Source organism: Triticum urartu, chromosome 7A (assembly GCF_056163025.1).
Source record: "Triticum urartu cultivar PI428250 chromosome 7A, HENAU_Tu73, whole genome shotgun sequence".
In the NCBI taxonomy this organism is placed as follows: Eukaryota; Viridiplantae; Streptophyta; class Magnoliopsida; order Poales; family Poaceae; genus Triticum; species Triticum urartu.
In genome coordinates, this window is record NC_141879.1 from 708,950,238 (window position 1) to 708,971,842 (window position 21,605).

At 49.1% G+C, this 21,605-nt stretch overlaps 3 protein-coding genes, 1 long non-coding RNA gene and 2 pseudogenes across 4 annotated transcripts; 3 read left to right on the top strand and 3 right to left on the bottom strand.

The window, feature by feature from the left end:
* The first annotated feature begins 2,536 nt into the window (after window positions 1-2,536).
* LOC125519968 (uncharacterized) lies at window positions 2,537-3,187 on the top strand. The gene has a single exon (XM_048684748.2). It carries the CDS (start codon window positions 2,668-2,670, stop codon window positions 3,106-3,108), a length of 441 nt encoding a protein of 146 aa, XP_048540705.1. The 5' UTR covers window positions 2,537-2,667; the 3' UTR covers window positions 3,109-3,187.
* Window positions 3,188-5,640: 2,453 nt separating this feature from the next.
* Window positions 5,641-6,234, top strand: LOC147961897 (uncharacterized). The gene has a single exon (XM_087533977.1). It carries the CDS (start codon window positions 5,641-5,643, stop codon window positions 6,232-6,234), a length of 594 nt encoding a protein of 197 aa, XP_087390103.1.
* A 4,360-nt stretch (window positions 6,235-10,594) lies between these two features.
* LOC125522168 (uncharacterized) lies at window positions 10,595-13,031 on the bottom strand. Its single transcript, XM_048687247.2, has 2 exons — window positions 11,613-13,031; window positions 10,595-10,894 (listed from the first exon to the last, which is right to left on the bottom strand). Exon 1 carries the CDS (start codon window positions 12,820-12,822, stop codon window positions 11,617-11,619), a length of 1,206 nt encoding a protein of 401 aa, XP_048543204.1. The 5' UTR covers window positions 12,823-13,031; the 3' UTR covers window positions 10,595-10,894; window positions 11,613-11,616.
* Window positions 13,032-15,427: 2,396 nt separating this feature from the next.
* On the top strand, window positions 15,428-17,767 carry LOC125519410 (uncharacterized). The gene is made up of 3 exons (XR_015611583.1): window positions 15,428-15,844; window positions 16,818-16,854; window positions 16,959-17,767. It is a non-coding gene; the product is annotated as an uncharacterized LOC125519410 (long non-coding RNA).
* Window positions 17,768-17,936: 169 nt separating this feature from the next.
* LOC125519967 (AAA-ATPase At3g28540 pseudogene) lies at window positions 17,937-18,424 on the bottom strand (annotated as a pseudogene).
* Window positions 18,425-18,625: 201 nt separating this feature from the next.
* Window positions 18,626-19,944, bottom strand: LOC125519970 (AAA-ATPase At3g28510 pseudogene; annotated as a pseudogene).
* Window positions 19,945-21,605: the final 1,661 nt, after the last annotated feature.

The following is a 21,605-nucleotide window of genomic DNA, read 5'->3' on the forward strand; positions in this document are numbered from 1 at the left end:
CCCTGGTTACTTTCGGCTAATGATGAAGCCATGGATTTCTTCAATACTTTGACACTAGGAAACCTCTCTCGACCCCTCGGCGATTCTCGACCCCTCGAACCCTCGACAACCCTGGACCCCTCGACCCCTCGAACCCTCGACGACCCTAGACCCCCTCTCGACCCCCTCATGTCGAAGTTATCGTGTAGGGGGGTATATCGACAACGACATACCCAATACATGCATACATACATACATATCACATGCATCCATACATATATGAACAAAATTAATATCTACTAATTAACAACCTAAATAAAAAAACTAATACATATAGGAAGAAGAAGAAAAAAGAAGAGAAGAAAGAATAGAGGAGAAGACTTCCTCTTCTTCCTCTCCTCTTCTTCTCCCTCTTCTTCCCCTTCTTCCCTCGACCCCCTAAACTAGTTCTCAACCCTCGACCCCCTAAACTAGTTCTCGACCCCCCCCTCATGTCGAAGTTATCAGGGAGGGGGTATATCGACCCCCCCTCATGTCGAAGTTATCGGGGAGGGTTATATCGACCCCCCCTCCTGTCGAAGTTAATTAACGGGGAGGGGGTATATCGACAATGACATGCATACATGGAAAAAAAATGCTATCCATCTATACATACATAGCCACATACATATATACATGGAAATAATGCTATGAAAAAAAATATGAACAAAAAAATGCTATGAACAAAAAAAATAATACACATAAACAAAAAAATACATATATGAACAAAAAATGCTCTGAAAAAAATACACATATATGAACATCTATACATACATATAGCCACATACATATATACATTATATATACGTACAAAAAAATGAAAAAAATGATAAACAGGTGGCGGCGGCTCACAGCAGCGAGGTTGACTGGCGAGGGCGACGGCGGGGGCGGCGAGAGCGTCGGCGAGGGCGGCAGCGAGGGCGTCGGCGAGGGCGGCGGATGGCTCGGGGAGGAGGGCGGCGAGGGCGGCACGGGCTCTAGGACGAGGGCTTGGGGACGACGGCGAGATCGGGGGCGGCGCGGGCTTGGGGACGACGGCGAGCTCGAGGGGCTGCGTGAGCTCGGGGAGGAGGGCTCGGGGACGACGGCGAGCTCCGGGGCGGCGCGGGCTCGAGGGCGGCGCGGGCTCGAGGAGCGGGCGGCGGCGGCGACGAGGAGCGGGCGGTGACGGTGACGGCGACCTCGGGGCGGCGACGGCGAGCACGGGCAGCCTGGCGGCGTCGTTGGGGCGGGATCGAAGAAACTGAACCAAAATTTTCACAAGTGTGGCTTATATAGACGGAGCATTGGTCACGGTTCGTGGGACAAACCATGACCAATGCCCCCCTTTAGTCCCGGTTGGTGCCACCAACCGAGACCAAAGGCTCCTTTGGTCTCGGTTGGTGGCACCAACCGGGACTAAAGGAGGGGGGTGGGGGTGTGTGGGCCGGGTGGGGTGGGAGGGGAGAGAGGGTGGGGCCAGCCTAAGTGGAACACAGACTGTGCAGCGCCTAAGAGACGGGTGGTGCACATTACGAGTGTGCCGCCTAGGCCTTAGGCGCTGCAGTGCTGTCTGTGGGGCCACAACTGGACCAAGGCTGCCACGCTGACAGGAGGTGTGACGCCCAAAGGAAGGGCACTGCATAGTAATGTGCGACGTCTAGCTGTCGGGTGCCACACGAAAGGGTCAGCAGAGTGATTTTTTCTTAAAAGCAGGTCAGTTTGTGATTTGATTTCGCTCTCGGGTCAAATACGTGATTTCTGCCTCTGCAAGGTGAACGTTTTTGACCGAGCGCGAAGCTCACTCGAGCAGACTCGCCGTCGCCATCGCCATCGCGGGAATGAAAGGCAGACGTGGATTGATTCTCGCATCGATCCTGTCCGTCCGTCCGTCTGTCAGCGCGGGCCGTACGAACGAAACCTTTCACCCGGCCGGGAGGTTTGGCATCCTATATTCGGTCGACGTTCACATTCATCGATTCGGCCGTGTCAATGCTTTTTTATCATGCTCTTTTCTGTATGATGATGCGAACGTAGTACGTGACTAGAGGAGGCATAGGGTACGTCCCCGTGAGCATCAGATGTTGATCTCCAATTCCAAAAGAGAACAAAAGTGCCAACTGTTTCTTCTTTGAGGGGAAAAAAGAGTACTACCAGCTGTTTGACACTTGAACGACAACAACGGCCAATCATGGTAAACAAAAAGACAATCAAAGCCAGAAGTGCACTGAACAAAGGTCTGAGCTGCATTTGCAGCTAAGCTACCACTGTTACCAGTCAGCTGGTCAGCTGTCTCTCTCTGGGCATGCACTGTGACAGCTTGCACAAAGACCGACCGTTGCCATCGCCCTCCTCCCTCCTCCCTCCCGCCCCAACGGCTCTGGAGCCCCGAATCCCGCAAAATCCCGAGAACACCCTCACGTCTAACCGCACGCGTGCGCTACGGCGATAGCTTCCCCGCGTCTCTTGCCCTTCACGCCGTCGCCGGCGCCTGTCCTTATCTGTCTTTTTTTCACTCTACCTATTTAGTCCCGCCCACCTCCGCCTTCCTTCTCCAACAGCTGAGCAAACTGTCACACACTCCAGAACTCTGAGTCTCTGACACAACCCACGTCCATCTCTAGCTTCTACCAGTTGAAGCACACACGCACCAAGGCAGAGGCAGACTCCATGGACGCTGTGGAGTCCACTTCGCCCTACTCGCCGCCGTCGCTGCGCCACAAGCTACGGACAACCGTCTGCGGCTGCTTCGGCTCGCCGTCGTCGCCGGGCAACGAGGGAGAAAGGCCGCACAGCGGGGGCAGGACGAGGTGGAGGCGACGGGTGGCGGCCGCGGGCGAGTTCAGGTACGACCCGCTGAGCTACGCGCTCAACTTCGACGACGGCAGCAGCGGTGACAGCGATGGTGCGGACAGGGAGGACGCCGCCTTCCGGAACCGAAACTTCAACTCCCGCCTGCCTCCCTCGCCGGTGCCGGCCTCCCGAGCCGTCGCCATCGCCATCGTCTCAAGACTGAAGTCCTTTGCTGCTTCTGTAGCTTTAGTCTCTCTGACTTTTCTTCTTCTCCAAGTGAGATTGAATCAACTCTGTAAAAGTGATATTGAATCGTAGCGAGGTAGTAGCAACAGCAGCGTACCAGTACCATGATGCATGTATACATATAGGAATGAATCAATCAATTTTAATATTACGTCGGTTCTCAATGCAAGACGAAGGTTTGGTTTGATCGGGAAAAGGCTTGCTTTTCTTTTGGATGATGAACTGTGAAGGAAGTTTACCCTTTTAAATTGGGTTGGTGGCGGGTGGAATCATCTGCTGTCGCCATCCTATTCCTCCGTCTGCCTGCACGTATCCAACAATGTACGTGGGGATTACAGTACTGCTAGGAAATTGTTGCGTGGGTCCACCACAGAGAAAGCGCTAAGGCGGTTGGGGGCGACCGCTAGGCGATCGTGCTCCGGCGCTAGGATTAGGGTTTTCTGTTGGGGGTGGAGAGATTCTGACGGCGGCTGGGTCTGCGACAGCGCAGCCCTAGACGTTGGTCGGCGACGCTGTCCTCTGCCAGGGGCGGAGCTATGGCGGAGAGGGCGAGTGGAAGGGCAACCGCCGCCATGGGGAAACAGGCGGCCCCGGTTTCGACGACGGCGGTAGCGGCTGCTACTCCGACGGAGAAGATCGGGGATTCTGCAAGCCGGGGAGAATCCAAGTCTCAGGCTGAGTGCAAGACCCCAGACCCGGCAGCAAGGATGGGTGGGATGGTTCTCCTAGACAAGGAAGCCGACGGGCTGGTTTTTGAAGAGACAGACTAATCTCTTCCCAAGGCGTCAAGATGGTCGGCCGTTGGCAAGGTATGCTCTTTGAAACCTCTGAAGAAATCGGTGCTGGAGAGAACCATGCCCCGGGCTTGGGGTTTACACAAGGAGGCGAAATTCAGAGACATGGGATCCAATATATTTGTTGTACACTTTGGTTCAGAGGGAGATTGGAGACATGTGCTTCACAATGGACCTTGGCAGTTTGATTTCTCTGTTTTGATAATGAAAGACTACGAAGGTGGTGTGCCGCCATCGGAGATGGTGATTTACCACCTGACAAAAGGACTGAAAAATTTGGGAGAGCTTTGGGCAATTGGCTTGGATCTGCGGTGAAAGTGGACGTTGAGAATGATTGTATTGCACGAGGTCAGAACCTTCGTGTTAGGCCGACAATTTCAGTTTTCGACCCCTTAATCCGCTGTTTCAACTTGAAGAAGTCCAAGGAAGATACGGAAGGGACATGGTATGATTTTCACTATGAGAAGATTCCTCACTTCTGCTTTGACTGTGGACGACTTGTACATGTGGGAGGGGTGTGTAATCCACCTGATGATACTTATGTTTACTGGGGTGAGTGGCTACGCACATCGCTGGGGAAAACCAATTATGGGAAGGATGGATCGACAAGTGGAGTGGCTAGCAGCAGCAACAGCTTTGTGAGATCGCAAGGAACGGGGGGGCCTGGTGCTAGGACTGACTACCCACGTATAAGGGATCTCCCTACCAAGAGGAACGTGTCCTCTGACTTTACCTCTTCTGCAGCAGTCTGCACTGGTGGACGCTATAGACAGGAGGGGGATCGAGATGTTGGCCGAAGATCGGGGGAGGAAAGACAGATGTACCTGCAGCAGGGTGATTTGAGGCAAGACCTTGAGCACAAAAAAGAGAGAGATCTGCGGGAGAAGATGATTGAGCAGAACATCCATCGTTATAGAGAAGCTGGTCGGGACGAGGCTTATGACAGGAGAAGAAAAGGCCATCTTTATGGCAAGGGATACGACGACTATGGGGACAGGCATCCGGGCTACTGAGCGTATGATGAAGACAGATTGGGTGAACCCGCTATGCATGGAAGATCCGATATGCATGAGGAGAGGCAGCGACGCAAGGGATACTACGTCAGGAAACCTCGAATGGAGTCTGATGCCATGCATGGCAGTTCATCGTACTCGAGGCTGGAGGCTGATAGTAGAAAAAGAAGGACTAAGCAAATGTGGGTTGCGAAGAGCGGCAATGACAAGCACGGAGGTGCTGATGTGTTCATTCGTGATACGAGACGCAAGACATCTTCAGTGTTTGATCGCATTGTTGAGAAGGATGATGGATCGGCGGACCTGGACAGCCGGGCCCGCCGGGAGCGATGAATCTCCTTGGCTGGAACTGTCGAGGACTGGGGTTGGACTCGACAGTTGGCGAACCCAGATATCTGATATGGTCCCACAACCCAAGGGTGGTGTTCCTGAGCGAGACGAAGAAGAAGGCCAGGGCTATGGAGAAGCTAAAGTGGAGTTTGGGGTTTAAAGAGGGGGTGGCTGTTGATTGTAAGGGGAAAAGTGGTGGAACGGCTCTGTGGTGGAGAGACAACGTGCAAGTGTCCATTCGGCCGTGGTGCCAATATTTCATTGGTGCTGCGGTTATCTTTGAAGGAAAAGCCTTTAGAATCACTGGATTTTACGGCGAACCTAGAACTGAGCTCAGGTCCAAATCGTGGGAGGCACTCCGGTTCCTTAGAAGATAGGATGATCAGCCATGGGTCGTTCTTGGAGACTTCAACGAGGCCCTTCTCTAGACCGAGCAACATGGTGGTAATATGAGAAGTTTTGCTCAAATGGATGCTTTTAGGGAGTGTTTGGCTGATTGTGGTCTAACTGACATGGGATTCTTGGGGTACCCGTTTACATGGGATAACAGAAGAGAGGGTGCTGAGAATATTCAAGTCCGCCTGGATAGGGCAGTGTGCAATGATGGGTTTCTTGCCATGTACCCTCACACTACGGTTGACCACGTCATCACCGAGGAGTCTGATCACAACGCCATTGTTGCTAAGGCTAGGGAGATGGCTCCCGATGCCGGACAGAATGGGCCACGAAGATTTATCTTTGAAGAGATGTGGACCAAGCATGAAGTCTACGATCCAATGATCATTGAGGCTTGGAATCAAGTGGCTGCGAACGGGCTAGGGGCGGTGAGCATATGCGAAAAGCTAAAGGCCGTGACCGCTGATATGCAGCATTGGGGCAGAACCGTTTTTGGCTCGGTGCGACGGCAAATTAAAAAGCTCAATATTGACCATGAACATGCTAGACAACGCGCGCTGGTTTCCGGTATCTCACTGGAGGTCCGGGACCTGGAGAGCCAGCTTCGCGAGCTGTATGAGTGGGAAGAGATCATGTACAAACAGAGATCTCGTGTTGGCTGGTGAAAGGAGGGGGATCAGAATACACGATGTTTTTATAACAGAGCCAGTCATCGGAGGCGGAAAAACACGGTGTGCACACTAAAACGTGATGATGGAAGCCGGTGCACCTCTAACGAGGATATGAGGGCCATGGCAGGAACTTTTTATGCCAACCTCTTCACCTCGGAAGGCTCAGCCGGGGTGGAAAGGGTCCTTGATCTTATGGACGAGGTGGTTACTAGTGACATGAATAACGATCTCACTGCGGCTACTTCGGATGAGGAGATTGAACGAGCTTTGTTCCAGATGGGTGCAACGAAAGCCCCGGGGCCGGACGGCCTGCCCACTTTATTTTACCAGAGACACTGGTCTCTCCTGAAGACGGATGTTTGCGCGGCTGTTCGCGATTTTCTTGCCGGTGGTGCTACGCCGGAATCTTTCAATGACACCGTTCTGGTCATGATCCCTAAGGTTTCTTCTCCGGAGCTACTAACCCAGTTTCATCCCATCAGTCTTTGCAATGTCCTGTATAAGGTGGCGGCTAAGGTGCTTGCAAACAGACTTAAGATTATTCTCCCCGTAATGGTTTCCGAGTAACAAAGCGCCTTTGTGCCTGGGAGGCTCATAACTGATAACGTGTTGGTTGCCTATGAGTGTGTGCATGCGATCCATAGGCGCAGGAGGAAGAAATCGCTATGTGCTGTCAAACTAGATATGATGAAGGCGTATGATCGTGTGGAATGACTTTTCTGGAGCAGGTCATGCGGCGGCTTGGTTTTGCTCAGGGATGGGTGGATATGATTATGAGGTGTGTTCGGACAGCTAGATTCTCAGTCAAGCTCAACGGCGGCTTATCCGAGCTTTTTCTACCCTCCCGGGGGCTCAGACAGGGGGATCCGCTATCGCCATATTTGTTCTTGCTCTGTGTTGAAGGTTTTTCTACTCTCCTTAAGTGAGCCCAACAGGAGAGGAGAATTAGGGGTGTTTCGTTCGGTGGCACTAGCCCCCATGTGACTCACCTCCTCTTCGCCGATGATAGTATTGTATTCTTGGAGGGATCTCAAGGCAACCTCGAGACCCTCAGGAGCATCTTACAAGTGTATGAGCATGCGTCTGGGAAGCGGGTTAACCTTCAGAAGTCCTCTATTTTCTTTGGGCAGGGTTGCACGAAGGACAACGAAAACGTGTTGAAGGGAGTAATTGGCATCAACTCTGAAGCCCTCAACGAAAAGTACCTTGGTCTACCGACGGCGGTGGGCAGATCCAAAGATGGCACCTTTAGATACGTCAGAGAGAGCTCAAAAGGCAAGGTGCTTGGATGGAAAGGACAGGGTCTCTCTAAGGTTGCGAAGGAAGTGCTAGCCAAATCCGGGTTACAAGCGACACCGACGTTCACTATGAGCTGTTTCCAACTATCCAAGAAAATATGCCGGAACCTGACTTCTATCTCTTCTAACTTTTGGTGGGGTTCAGCTCATGGTGAGAACAAGGTGCACTGGGTGCCCTGGGATAAGATGTGCCTGTCAAAGAGAGAGGGAGGCATGGGGTTTAGAAATTATGAAGCTTTTAACCAGGCCCTCCTCGGCAAGCAAGCCTGGAGGATTATGTGCTAGGGTTTTACGAGCTAGATATTTCAAAGAATCGTCGATTATGAGTGCCACATGCCCAGCCAATGGATCCTTCACCTTCAGGAGCATCCTCCATGGCCGAGATCTGCTGTGGGAAGGAGTGGTGTGGCGCATTGGGGATGGTGCAAAGGTGCTTATTCATCACGACAATTGGATACCTCATAGAAGTAGTCTTCGGCCACTGGGCCAGACCTTCGTTCCTGGATCGACCCGGGTCGCTGACTTGCTATCGGAGGAAGGAAACGCATGGAATGACGCCAAGGTTGATGAGATGTTTACTCCGAACAATGTTGCGGATATTAAGCAAATCCCGGTCTGTGGTCCGGGGGTGGACGGCTACCTTGCCTGGAACTATACCAAGGATGGAGTCTACTCGGTCCGGTCGGCGTATCACTTGGCGATGAACTTGAGAAGGGCCAATTCTGGACGCCCGGGGTCGTCTTCTTCATTTAACTCTCATAGGAACTGGATGGCCATGTGGAGCACTCATGTACCCAACAAGGTTAAGGTTCATTCGTGGAGAATCATGCGCAACGGTCTGGCCACTGGGTCCGAACTGCTGCGTAGAAGAATTAAACCGGGCGTCTTTTGTTGTGCTTGCGGAAGGGAGGAGTCGCTGCTGCACCGTTTCTGGAGCTGCCCTCACTTGCGTCAGTTCTTGGCGGATTTGGCAGCTAAGCGAAGCATCCAGGTCTCATTCCCTCTGGAGGGAATCGACTCTAACCAAGCTATTGGCAGGTGGCTTTGGAACTGGATGGGAGAAGCCCGAGAGGAGGAGAAAGAGATGATTATGCAGGGTCTCTATGGTCTTTGGCTGGCAAGAAATGAGGCGTGTGATGGGGTACGTATCAAAAACCCTTCAGATGTTGCAGGCACGGTGTCAACACGCATGGACGAATGGGCAGAAGCGGTGACGAAGAAAGCTCGCGTCGTTGCTACGCCTCCACCAGAAAAATGGAATCCGCCGGAGGCCGATTGGTTCAAGGTAAATGTGGAAGGCGCGGTCTCATCTGTCACGGGGAATGGTGGAGGTGGGGTGGTGGTCAGGGATCATGCAGGCGCCTTCCGGGGTGCCCTGACCCAGCTCTTCCCAAACCAGTCGAGGCCAGAGATCGTCGAGTTGCTGGCGTGCCGCAAGGCCCTGGAGTTCGGACGTGAGCTTGGCATCCAGCGGATGCATGTGGAGATGGACTGTAGGGAAGCTGTCAGCATGATTAACTCTGCACCCCGGAACCTGTCAGTGGCGGGACCAATCGTGGAGGGTATCAAAGAACTCATGCGGGGCTGGATAGGGTGTAAAGTCAGTTGGCGAAGGCGAACAACAAACCGAGCGGCCCATACTTTGGCTAAGGTAGCTGTAGGAGACGGTGTTTCTCTGGTCTAGAGGTTTTCGCCTCCTGATTGTATCCTCAGTGTATTAGCAGACGAGATCCCAGACTTTGTTTAAATAAAGTAAGATGTTTCCCTTTAAAAAAAGCAAATGTACGTGGGTGAAAGGGAGCATCTCTAGCAGACCTCTTAACCTGCGGAACTGAAAACCGTTTTTCAGTGCAGGTGGAATGTTTTCTCTAATGGATGGATATATAACTAAAATGATTAGGATATGTGTGAATATTTATGAATAATACTTTAAAACTTGAAATTTAGTAAAATAATATTTGAAAGCACTAGAATGGAGTTACTATTCAAAAGCACTGAAATTGTGTGAAATAATTTATTGAAATATGTGTGAATGTCTGTGAAATATGCAAGTCGAAGGCTTTTACAATTGACTAAAATATAACTAAAATCATTAACATTTGTGTGAATATTAATGTGTAATATTTCAAAACTTGAAATGGAGTGATATAATATTTGAAAGCACATGAATGGAGTTAATATTCAATAGCACTGAGATCGTGTGAAATAATTGATCAAAATATGTGTGAAATGCATGTGAAATATTTATGGATTATAGTTTGATTTTTTTAAATGATAAAAAGTGACTAATGTATTTGAAAGTATTTATGAATTATTGTTGTTGTTTTTTAATGATGAAAAAAGTAAGTGAAAATTCACATAAATTTCAATGTTTATGGTTACATTTAAATATTTTCATAAATAATTAACACATATTTCAATTATTTCACTTGATTTCTGAATTATTTAACATATATTTCAGCTGATTGAAATAGTGAAATATAAAGTAGTTTAAAATGTATCCAAGATTGGTCTTGTGCTAGGTCTTGTCATGAGGCATTGAACTATATGAAAAATCAAAAATAGAACTTCAGTTTAAAGAAATCAATCATCTAAATTATCACAGGGAAATAAAATGTATGACTTTTGTTTGGGATAAAATGCAAGCAGCTGCCACTTTAATACCAAACACACAAACTCAGGATACCAAACACACCAGAATTCAATTGGTGTAGGGGTGGACCATTACAGGTTGCTTCTAAGCCTTAGGCAACAATAGAGGCAGCTTTCTAAAGACCATGGAGCTTTTAGATGTTCATGACTCAGGAGGCGACGGTTATGTATGAGCGGTACGATGCCATGGCCACCATGGCCAGCCCCACTCCACCTCTTGGAGTCACCACGGGAGGCTTCCTAATTAGATGGATATGACAACTACGGCGACAAGCTAGATGGTGCATTGACCATGAAGGAGCAGCGGACTTGGACAAGCAGCAGCCACTCGCCGCTGCGTCCGTTGACCGGCGTCGGCACCAGCTGCGTCGCAATGCACCCGGTATATCTGCACTCAGTATAAATAATAAAGGTGGATTTACTACAGTTCTTGATTGATTGAGACCATTAATAAAAATGTAACATTCTTATGGTATCAAAGGAAGAACATAACATAGACACGAACACTGCCACATTCAGAGAAAGAACAGGTCCGCAATGATGCTACAGTAATTAACCAAAACATATACATGACGATCGCTAGGCAAAGCAATGTAAATAGTGTCATCCTGTAGGCATGGTGATGACGTCCAACGAACCCCATGCTGCTGAAATCACGGTCGTCTTGAATTGAGAATGCTGCTCTGTTTGCGGCTCCATCGAATCTGAACAAGCAAGACAGAAGTTTAGGTCAGACCAGAGAAGACTTTTGGGGTCCAATTTGTACACATATTCGAGAGTTTACGAGCTTAAAGGAACGAATTATAGGCATTATATTGGGCTATATATGGCAGCAGAACAGCATCCGTTCCATCAGTAAGGTTCATCTAAATCGGATTTGAAATATGAGACGCTGTTGTGTCTTCAGCTTCAGCACTGTAATTTGCAATGCAGGTTGGAGCACGTAACAAGACCGAGAAATGTACACAAAAGAAACCAGCACTGAAAATCTTAGGTCATTCTAAACTGGTAGTAGCTTAGTGTTTGCCTAGCTTAAGTCACTTAAGAAAATATATCAGGGGTTCTAGCCACAATCAATAAATGATAGATGTGAAGCCTATAACTGATTTAAGAGACTGACCCAAATCACACTGCTCTTTCTTTGTTATTAAGAGCAATGACTCAGGCAGTTATTTGTGAACACAGTAATTAGGCAGAGATTTTCTTTTGTATGATTCTCTTGAAACTGGAATTGAAACAAACAGGGCAACATATCACAAATATGTTCTCTTTCTCATGATTGAGCACAAGAACATAACCACCACTAGGCCGTGTAAATAAGAATGGCCAATTGCAACACTGAACTGTTAAGCACTAGACAATCCATGTGAAAACTATGAAGGGAAATGCATAACATAACTGGAAATGCAGTAGAAAGTATACCACTTCATATCGTCGGCGAAGACAGCGATGGCGGGAAGTGGGCATATATGCGCGTCCTGGACAAGGACTTCCCGAAAGGCTTGACACAGACCCTCTCAAGCTGCAACTTCTTGACGTCCACCGAGATATACTCCAACAAGTCTGGCATCTCCATAGACAAGCCGACGAGCCGTGGGGCTTCAGAACATATCAGGAGCACACACCTCTCTGTTGCCGCTTTGAGATAATGCAGGCCCTCAGGACCTAGTGAGAAGGTCTTCACCATCTGCCACTGACCGGAATTCTTGCCTTTGTTGTGCCTAACGCTATAGCAGAGGTCATGTTTGCTGCCACCTGCAGTTCCATCACGGATCCCAAACAGCCCAAGCCTGCCTTGCCCTGCCTCCACAATGGCCACGCCTAGCGTGCCCCAACCAGAGGATGGGAGCTCGGCGATGGAGAACTCCATCCTCTGGATGTTAAGCACGAGCAACTCTTTCCTCTTGATATTGGTGGAGTCCCAGTAGAAGCAGCCATATGCGTGGTGCCGCCTGAGATAAGCAGGATCCATCGGCGACACTGGCATGGCCGACCAAAGCATGGGTGCCGCCGCTCGCCACTGCCCGGTGCTCGAAGAGAATACAAAGGGGGCCAGCTTAGTCTCGCAATGCACCATTGAGATCACCGTGAATGCCGTTGCCGTCCCTTCACCGTTCTCGCCAAGGGGAAGGAGGAGAGGCTCGTCCGAGGGCCTGCGTAGAACGGGGGGTGGGCGCTCCGCCGAGGCGACGAGGGCGTCGGGCACCGGAGGGAGCAGGACGTAGCGGCGGTGCAGGGGATCGCACACTGCGAGCTCCCTGCAGATCGGGGGCCGCGCGTCCTTCCCGTGGTCCCGGCCGAGGAGGACGCGGCCGTCGCGGATGTCCATCGGGATCCAGCGGCAGTGGGAGGGGAGGAAGGAGAAGGAGAAGTCAGCGGCGCTGGCAAGCGCGCGGGCGGCGGGCGCGGCGGGGTGGGGCGGGAGCGCGGGCTGGAAGCCGTCGAGGTCGATGAAGGCGAGAAACCGCGGGGCGTGGAGGCGGCGGAAGCGGCGCAGGAAGGAGGCGTCGGTGGCGAGGCGGCGGAAGGCGGGGCAGGCGGCCGAGGCGCGGGCGAGGTCCTCCGGCTCGGGCAGCCGGAGGAGGATTTCAGTGAGGAGGCTGCCCGGGAGCTCCATCAGCGTCGGGGCCATCTCCTTGCCGGCCACCGGCGGTGTCGAGGAGGGGAAGTGGTCGCCGACGACGGGAGCGGAAGGCCGGTAAAATCGGACGAGATGGTGGGGTGGAAGGGGAAGAGGCGGCGGCGGCTGTGTGTGGGTGGGGTGCTGCTGCAGTCTTGGCCGAGTACTTGTATTCCCTGGCCTGAAGAGGGTTACAAAATGAAATTCTAAAATCAAACTACTGTAAAGTAGATACAATTTGTAGACTCCTTGGCTTCTCCCAGCCATTGTAACTTCACCGGCTGCTACATTGCTCATGAGAATAATTACTATGCGCACACACACGCGCTCACCTAAGTATTGACAAGGGGTTCTTTTCTTGAGGGTTTTTTTAAGGGAGAAACCCTAACTGCCACTATTGTCTGCATCCTCCTCTCCCCACCCCGATCGCTGTCGTCGGGCTTATGGGCTTATGGCCCGACGACATGACACGTAGTGCATCTCATTCGTGACAACGGTCTCATGTGGCTTCTCGGCAAAACCCTCACCTACTCTCGTGGTAAGGGATGTCACGATGACGGATATGGTCGTCGGGTCATATAGGTTGTACTGTTGATGCAACTATATATCCGAAATAAGGAACTAGTCTTTTGTAGATTATATTATAAGTACTTAGTATGTAATTGTCGTGATACTACTACAGACAAGGTGAGGTTTATCTTTACCAATTTATTGATTTTGGTATGAGATTCTCAGAGCCGGTGTGTGTGTTCTCAAGATGTTTTCAAATTGATTTGTTGTCAATCAACTAGACAGGCTTTTCAGTTCCTTTTTTCAAACTATTCTCTCTATTACTCTTTTAAAACTCTTCTTTTTAACTTGGTATGGGGCATATATTTCCAATGTTAGGTGATCAACCACCCCTTGGTAGTCAGTGCGCCGCGACACTAGTAGTCCGCCGTCAATCCGTACTTTATTACTAGGAAAAAATATATAAAAAATAGGAAAACCGTCGTCGGGTTCACCATCATTTTTTTACATCTGGCCCACGTGGTTGTGTGTGTGTGCGTATTTGAATAAAAAATAGGAAAATAATGTTGGGATGGGAAAACTAGGGTTCAAACCCTAGTTTGCTATGAAGATGCCAACGTAGCACACCAGTCAAGCTAGACTCGTGGACGTGCCAATGTCGGGGTCCGGCTCCTTAATATAAAGAATAGAAAGCAAGTGTACTCGGGCCGAGGGAGTTGGGCGCTTGATGGGCACGGTATGCTGGGATGAGACGGGCGTTGCGGCCCTCGGGACGGACAAGGTGCAGGTTGGAGGCTTTTTCATATTTGTTTACTTATTAAGTAGTTCCACCTTGCTATTTTACATTAATTTTTTGCAATTTATATACGTTCTTAGGTTGTCAGGCATCGAGCTGCTTTGGAAATTAAGCAAAGAATAAGGCGTGAATATTGCATGAGAGATAAAAGAAGGAAGGCCAAAGGGAAGGGAGAGAAAGGAAATAGAGGGTAATTATGTGGTAATTAACCGGCTGGCAAATGAGATTCATGACATGCTTGATATAAGGAGAGAAAGAGAAAAGAAATACACACTAATTGTATGAGAGAAAGAGAGTGTTGTGATGACCTGATTATCATGATGTGAATTTGATTCGTTTAATTTGAACTTGCCTATCATTGTTTCTACTGTCCTTTGTAAATGTTTGTTTGACACTACTATGTAAAATTTATGTTTATTTATTTTAATGTGGGTCATGTTTGTAAGATCGAGTAGATTGTCCGGTGAACTCAAAACATCATATTCCCTTTCCCATGAGACTACTTTTGTTGAGCTGAAAATTGTTCGGCTCTCGTACCAACACACGGGCAATTACCTAGTCATGTAATAAAAATCCCTAAACAATTTGAACAACACTATAGGTTCATTTTCACAAAAGAAATCAATCATTTGTTTTTGCCATCATGTTCAAATTTTCTATAAATACGGTTATTGTTTTAGTGTGCTGGTCTTGTGGGGCATTAGTAAGATGATTTTTCGATTGCCTACTACAACAAATTTGGTATGGCTTCGGTGAGAGATAGGCGATAACTGCGGCAAGCCGTCGGCTCGCTCGGGTATTTGTAGTTGTCTCTAAATGGTCTGTGATCATAGATGTATGTTTTTTATTTTTGTATTTTTAACTGCCATGATATGATAAATAGATCAGAGCCAAAAAAAATTGAAAGTTTTATAAAGAAAAATGCTCAAATTTTTTATTTTAACAAATGCAGTTGTTTCCTTTCAGTTGGCCCATGCCGTCCGTCAATGACGCGGGCAGCTATTGCGTGTGCATAGCAGCTTACGTGTCAACATAAAAGAGGCCCCGTGAATCAACATGTGGTTGAGTTGGTTACGTGGACAGTGGTATCCTCAACCCATCAGGGTTCAAATTCTGGTGCTCGCATTATTTCTGGATTTATTTCAGAATTTCCGGCGAAGGTGCTCATAGGGGTAGGGTGTGCGTGTGTGCGTTTATAGGGATGCGTGTATGCGCGTGTATATGAGCGCTGGTGTCTGTACTGATGCTAAAAAAAACATAAAAGAGGCCCCACATCATAGGAGCCCTTTCTTTTTTTAGCCTTGAAGCAGATACATCAGGAGCCACACACACAAAAAAAAAAGCTTTGTTTTTCCTCGTCTGTTCCGGCGGGGGGAGGCGGCGATGGCCGCGTGGGCCGATGGTCGGCGCTCGCGGCGAGCGCACTAATCCACAGCTTCGCGGGGGCCAGCTACTGATCCGGTGTATATTTGCCGGCGATCAAGGACGTGGGCGCCAACGCCGGCTTCCTCTCCGCGTAGGCGCCCGTGGGCCACTGAATCCCTTGCATCGCTCTGTGCCGCCGGGTACCTCCCCATGTGGCTCGCCGGCCCCGATCCCGCTCGTCTGCCTCGAGCCCTCGACATGCTGCTCGCCGCGCAGGCGTGGACCTTCCTATATACGGCCGATGTCGTCACCGCCGTCGAGAACTTCCCCGGCCACCGCGGCATCGTCAACGGCATCCTGAAGGTACTGCCGTCCTGATCCCCCCCCCCCCCCCCCCCTCGCTGGCTTTCTTTCTATATACTGTACTGCTAATTATGCAGTATTCAGTCTCTCCTCTGCGTCAGTACCTAAATGATGTGATTAATTAGACCTATTGCGATTCATGCTACAATACAACCCTGTGTAGATGATGTATATGCTGAAATAAAAAACAAAGTATACAGATGAAATCAAAAGTATCAAAAAATCCATGTGAAATCAAAACGGCCACATCCTCTGCTGTGACTGAGGAATCAAAAATCAGAAGAACCATGTGTTTTGTTTGCTTTCAGTTCCTTTCTTTCTTATGTGCTGTGACTGTGAGGAATCTGTTCTGGTGGCATAGCACAGTATGCAGATGCTGTATATGCTGAAATTAGCAGAAAAATACATACAAACTATTCTGGAAAAGTACAGTAATGTGATTTATTAGAATTATTATAGTATAATTCATACATACAGTATAACCATGGTAGGAATTCTTGCTCCTTTGGGAGGCAGCATCACTGGTTCTAGAAGAAGAGTACAATTGTGTAGGCGCAGTCACTGTTTCATTATAATTTGCTCTGCCCAAAGACATCAGAGAGGCAATAATGCAGCCTTCTTTTGCTGGCCTCGTCCTTTCAGCGCCATGTTTATTTTCTGAAACCCTGTACCTGCCACATTGGGCGGAGCTATCATTTGTGTTAATTGCACGAACTTTCAGCATTATTGTCTTGAGTTTTCACCTAATTATATTCGCAACTCTGACGATGTGAACCTGTGTGGATCCAGCATTGTACACGCTTTGCTCAATAATCCTAACATGCACTCTGTTTCTCGACAGACGTAGCAAACTAGCAATCATAAGGTGCATTTATTAGGCAAGTGTATCATGTTTTGGCTCGTTACACAAGTACAGATATGTCCAAATCCTTTATTATGGTAATATTAAACGATCTATGCATTTTACAAACAGGGTTTTCTGGGCGTTGAGTGGAGCAATACTGGTTCAGGTGCAACACACCCTCCATATTGATCCTGGCAGCTTCATACTTATGCTAGCGATATTACCCACATCCATCGCATTGCTGCTCATGTACTTTGTCGACGTCCACAGCGCTCATCGGCGGTACAACAAGAAGTTCCTTGATGCCTTCGCTCTTATGGCCGTTTCTGTTGCCGGGTACCTGATGGTTGTCATAATCTGTGACCAAGTATTCGTGATAAGTTCAGCTGGATAGAGTGTTTGCTTCGCGATACTCCTGCAGTTGATCATGTATCCAGCAGTTATTGTTATAACAGCTCACAAGACGGAATCGAAACAATGAGAAGAGCCAGCTCTAGCATTGCGCTTATGGGATCTGGTCAGGACATGTCGTTGCACAAAGAAAACATGAATGTGGTGCAGGCCATGTGTAAACTGACTTCTGACTGCTCTTCCTTGCGATGGCCTGTGGAATGGGATCGGGGCTAGCCAGGGTGAACAACATCAGCCAGATCAGGGGCTCTCTTTGAGTAAACGAGCAGGGAGACCAGCACCCTGGTGTCGCTCTGGAGCATCTGGAACTTCTCGGGGAGGTTCACGAGGAGTAGGCTGGCCTTTTTCATAGCAGCGACGCTTCTGGTCATGGGTGTAGGCCACGCTATCATCTCCTCCGGTTTCCACGCATAGCTCTACGTCGGCTCTGGTTTCCAAAGGCGCTTCTATGGCAAGGAGTCGCCACAAGGTGAGTTTGCCTGCGCCGGTAAGCACTGCTTCGCACTCCCCTTCCTGATTATGGCATGTGTTTGTGTTTCGGGTCTGCCGTAGCATTTGTATTGTTCATCAGAACAAAGAAGTTTTGTAGGTGAGTTATATACGCCAGACTGCTGTCTTTTGTAGAGAATAAACTTATATATATGCAAACGACACTCAGTATCATGTTAGCATTTGGTATTATAGCATTATGTACTAGTACATAGCAACATTATAATGGCTACTTCCTTTCTGAATTAATAGTCGAGAAGATGAGTGATACATATTTTATTTAGACAACCACTGCATCTGTTTGTGTTTGTAAGAGAGCACTAACAAGCTCACTCTACTCCTATCACTTCACTCGTCACCTTGTTTGATTCCTCCTTTAGCTTCCTCTGGTGTTACGCCCTTCCTGTTGTCTTTCTCCTTTTCTTTCTTCTCCTTTGCTCCTCTTTCTCCTCAGCTTTCTCCACTTCTGCCTCATCTTCCTCATTCACCTTCGCCTTTGCTGCTGCCGTGTCTTCCTTGGCCTGCTTGAGCGCCTCAATGAGGCCTGATGAACACTAATTAGGGTCCCTCTTCTTCTTCGTCGACATTGGCATCAGGTTGTCTGCCACATCGGTGGGCAACATGTCGGTCTCCTCGAGCAGCCGTTGAATCTCCCCAAACAGACCATGCTCCACGACATCCAGGTAGTTCTTGGCGAGCACCTTGAAGCCCTCGAAGAGGCAATAGGATATCTCGATTTGCTTGTCCATCCTGCCCTGTCGGATCAGTGCCGGGTCCATTTTCTCCTTTTGGTTCGTCGTGAAGATGATGATTCGCTCACGGCCGGATGCTGCCATAGCCCGTCGATGAAGTTAAGCAAGCATGAGAGCATCACCTTGCTTTCGTTGTCCTTCAGTGGGTCTTGTTAGCATTTTGTATTTGTTGCACGCTTTATATGTAGCAGAATTACAAGTGAGATCACTGCATTTTTCTTTTGCAAGGGAGCGATAGTGAAGAAGCGCACTCTTTTTCCTTTGGCTACCTGGCTTGAGATCACTTCACTCGTTGATATTTCCATTGGCTACCTCCGGTGCTTTGTCCTTCCCTTTGTCTTCCTCCTTGGCTTTCTTCACCTCTGCCTCCTCTTTCTCCTTGGCTTTCTTTGTTGCGGCCTCCTTGGCCTCCTCTGCCTCCTTCACCTTGGTTGCCGCCGCATCCTCCTTGGCCTGCTTGAGCACCTCGATGAGGCCTGTCAAGCACTCGTCGGGCTCCCTCTTTTGCTTCTTCCACATGGGCATAAGGTTCCCTGCAACGTCGGCAGGCGACATGTCTGTCTCCTCGAGCAGCCGCTAAATTTCCCCAAAGTGCTTGTGCTCGATGACATCTAGGTAGTTTATGGCGAGCACCTTGAAGCCCTCGAAGCGGTAGTAGGACATCTCGATTTGCTTGTCCACTCCGCCCCTCCGGATCAACACCTAGTCCAGCTTCTCCTTGTGGTTGGTGGAGAAGACGATGATCCCCTCACCTCCGCAAGCAGACCACAGCCCGTCGATGAAGTTAAGCAGGCCTGAGAGCGTCACCTTGGTGACATCATCCTTCTCCGGCTCTACCGGTACCTTGGGCTTGTTATCATTGTTGGAGTCCTTGTCGCTTGCGGTTTTCTTTTCTATGCTGCGTTTTCCGGTGAGGTTGACGAAGCGGTCAATGTCCTCTATGACGATGATGGACTTGCCTGTGGTCTCGATGAAGAGCTTCCGCAACTCGCTGTTGTTCTTGACTGTCGTGAGCTCGAGGTCATAGACGCCGTCGTCGAGGAAGTTGGCCATGGCGGCGATCATGGTGGATTTGCCGGTGTCGGGCGGTCCGTAAAGGAGGTACCCACGCTTCCATGCCTTGCCGATCTTGGCGTAATATTCCTTGCTCTCCTGGAATGCCATGAGGTCGTCGATGACGGCCTCATTCTCATTAGGGATCATGGCAAGCGTATCAAAGGTGGCGGGGTGCTTGAAGGGGATGTGGCTCCAAACGCTTTTACCCCAATAGGGGTTCGAGCTGCCACTGGCATTGTTGGTGAAGAGGCGGCGTTGGCGGTTTTTGGCGGTGACAGCGCGGCCCTCACCGAGGATGAAAGGAAGGTAGGAGTCCCGGAGAAGTCGTCAACGACCTCCTCATGGTGGTCCCAGAGAAGTCGTCAACGACCTTCTCGTGGTCGTCAACGTAGACCCGGAGGTTCTTGTTGTCCTTGCCGAGCTCGGCCTTGAGCTTGGGCACGCGGCGGACGCAGGCATCGCTGAGGTAGGCTTTGACAGCGGGGTAGAAGTCAACCGAGGAAGATGACGGTCGCCACCACCGATCCGAGCCCCGCCTACCTCTCCACCATCGCCGTCATTACCAGACCTGGAGCTCCTCTTCATATCATGTCTTGATAGAAAGCCGTAGTGACCTGGATTGGACTGGATATGCGTGTACGTGATTTGCCTAAGTTGAAGCTAACTAGCCAAGCGCCATCGTCGTTGGCGTCGGAGCTGGTGAGGAGGAGCTTCGAGGAGAACCGGTTGAGCAGGTTAGCTGTTTTTTTCTAGGGTCAGCGGGATAGGGCTGAAGAGGAGGTGATCCAGCGAGCGTTTAGCTGCTGCTGGGCCGGGAACGAGCACACCGCTCGGTTCGCCGACTTGTACCACATCGTGCCTAAACAGAAATTAGTACCACACCGCGTGCTTTGGAGCGTACTTTGCGGTCTAAATAGTGTGGTAGTGACCCACGTTTCGCCGAGGACGCAAAGCATATACACCAGCTTGCTGGTCCAGGGTCTGTCGAGGCAAAAAGCAGTCATCACATACTTCTGGCCGGGCCAGGCCGTGGGCCTGTCACCTTAAGTTGCTGTTAAGTCGTGCATGAGAGGGGTCAGAAGTATGGATTGGCGTCAGTCTTTTTTTCCCTAAGCCTTCATTTTTGTTTTTTTTTCAAAATATCAACATATACTGTAAAAATGGCCGGCGCACACCGACTGGCCCGGTCGTGCCGTAGCCATCAGATGCAGCCATCAGATGCGACTTGCGTGGGCTTTCAACCCACTTTAGTAGAGGGGCGTACTATTTCTTTACACCCATTAGTGTGTAAGGGTTTCAATGCGGACTTTGATGGAGATCAAATGGCTGTTCATCTACCTTTATCTTTGGAAGCTCAGGCAGAAGCCCGTTTACTTATGTTTTCTCATATGAATCTCTTATCTCCCGCTATTGGGGATCCTATTTGTGTACCAACCCAAGACATATGAATCTCTTATCTCCCGCTATTGGGATCCTATTTGTGTACCAACCCAAGACATGCTTATCGGACTTTATGTATTAACGATTGGAAAGCGTCGAGGTATTTGTGCAAATAGATATAATAGTTGCAGAAACTACCCAAATCTAAAAGTAAATTACAATAATAATAATAATAATTCTAAATATAGGAAAGATAAAGAACCCCATTTTTCTAGTTTTTATGATGCACTGGGAGCTTATAGACAAAAACTAATCAGTTTAGATAGTCCCTTGTGGCTACGATGGAACCTGGATCAACGCGTCATTGGGTCAAGAGAAGTTTCGATTGAAGTTCAATATGAATCTTTGGGGACTTATCATGAGATTTATGCCCACTATCTAATAATGGGAAATAGAAAAAAAGAAATTCGTTCGATATACATTCGAACCACTCTTGGTCATATTTCTTTTTATAGAGAAATAGAGGAAGCCATACAAGGATTTAGTCAGGCCTATTCATACACTACCTAAACAAGAAAGTTAGATTCGGCGATGCCCCTCCCCTTTCGGGGGGCATTCCGATTTCCCTAGTATCATCATTATTTGCCACGCGAATCCAGATTGAGATTGAGGCAATTAAGTTAATTAAATTTTCGAATCACTGACTCAGGCCCATTGTCGAATCCTACTCAGCCGAAAAGGGGGTACTTATGTATGGCGGAACGGGCCAATCTGGTCTTTCATAATAAAGAGATAGACGGAACTGGTATGAAACGACTTATTAGCAGAT

Excerpts from the sequence above, each read along its gene's own strand:
- LOC125522168 (XM_048687247.2), bottom strand. The coding sequence starts at position 12,822 with ATGGCCCCGACGCTGATGGAGCTCCCGGGCAGCCTCCTCACTGAAATC.
- LOC125519968 (XM_048684748.2), top strand. The coding sequence starts at position 2,668 with ATGGACGCTGTGGAGTCCACTTCGCCCTACTCGCCGCCGTCGCTGCGC.
- LOC147961897 (XM_087533977.1), top strand. The coding sequence starts at position 5,641 with ATGGATGCTTTTAGGGAGTGTTTGGCTGATTGTGGTCTAACTGACATG.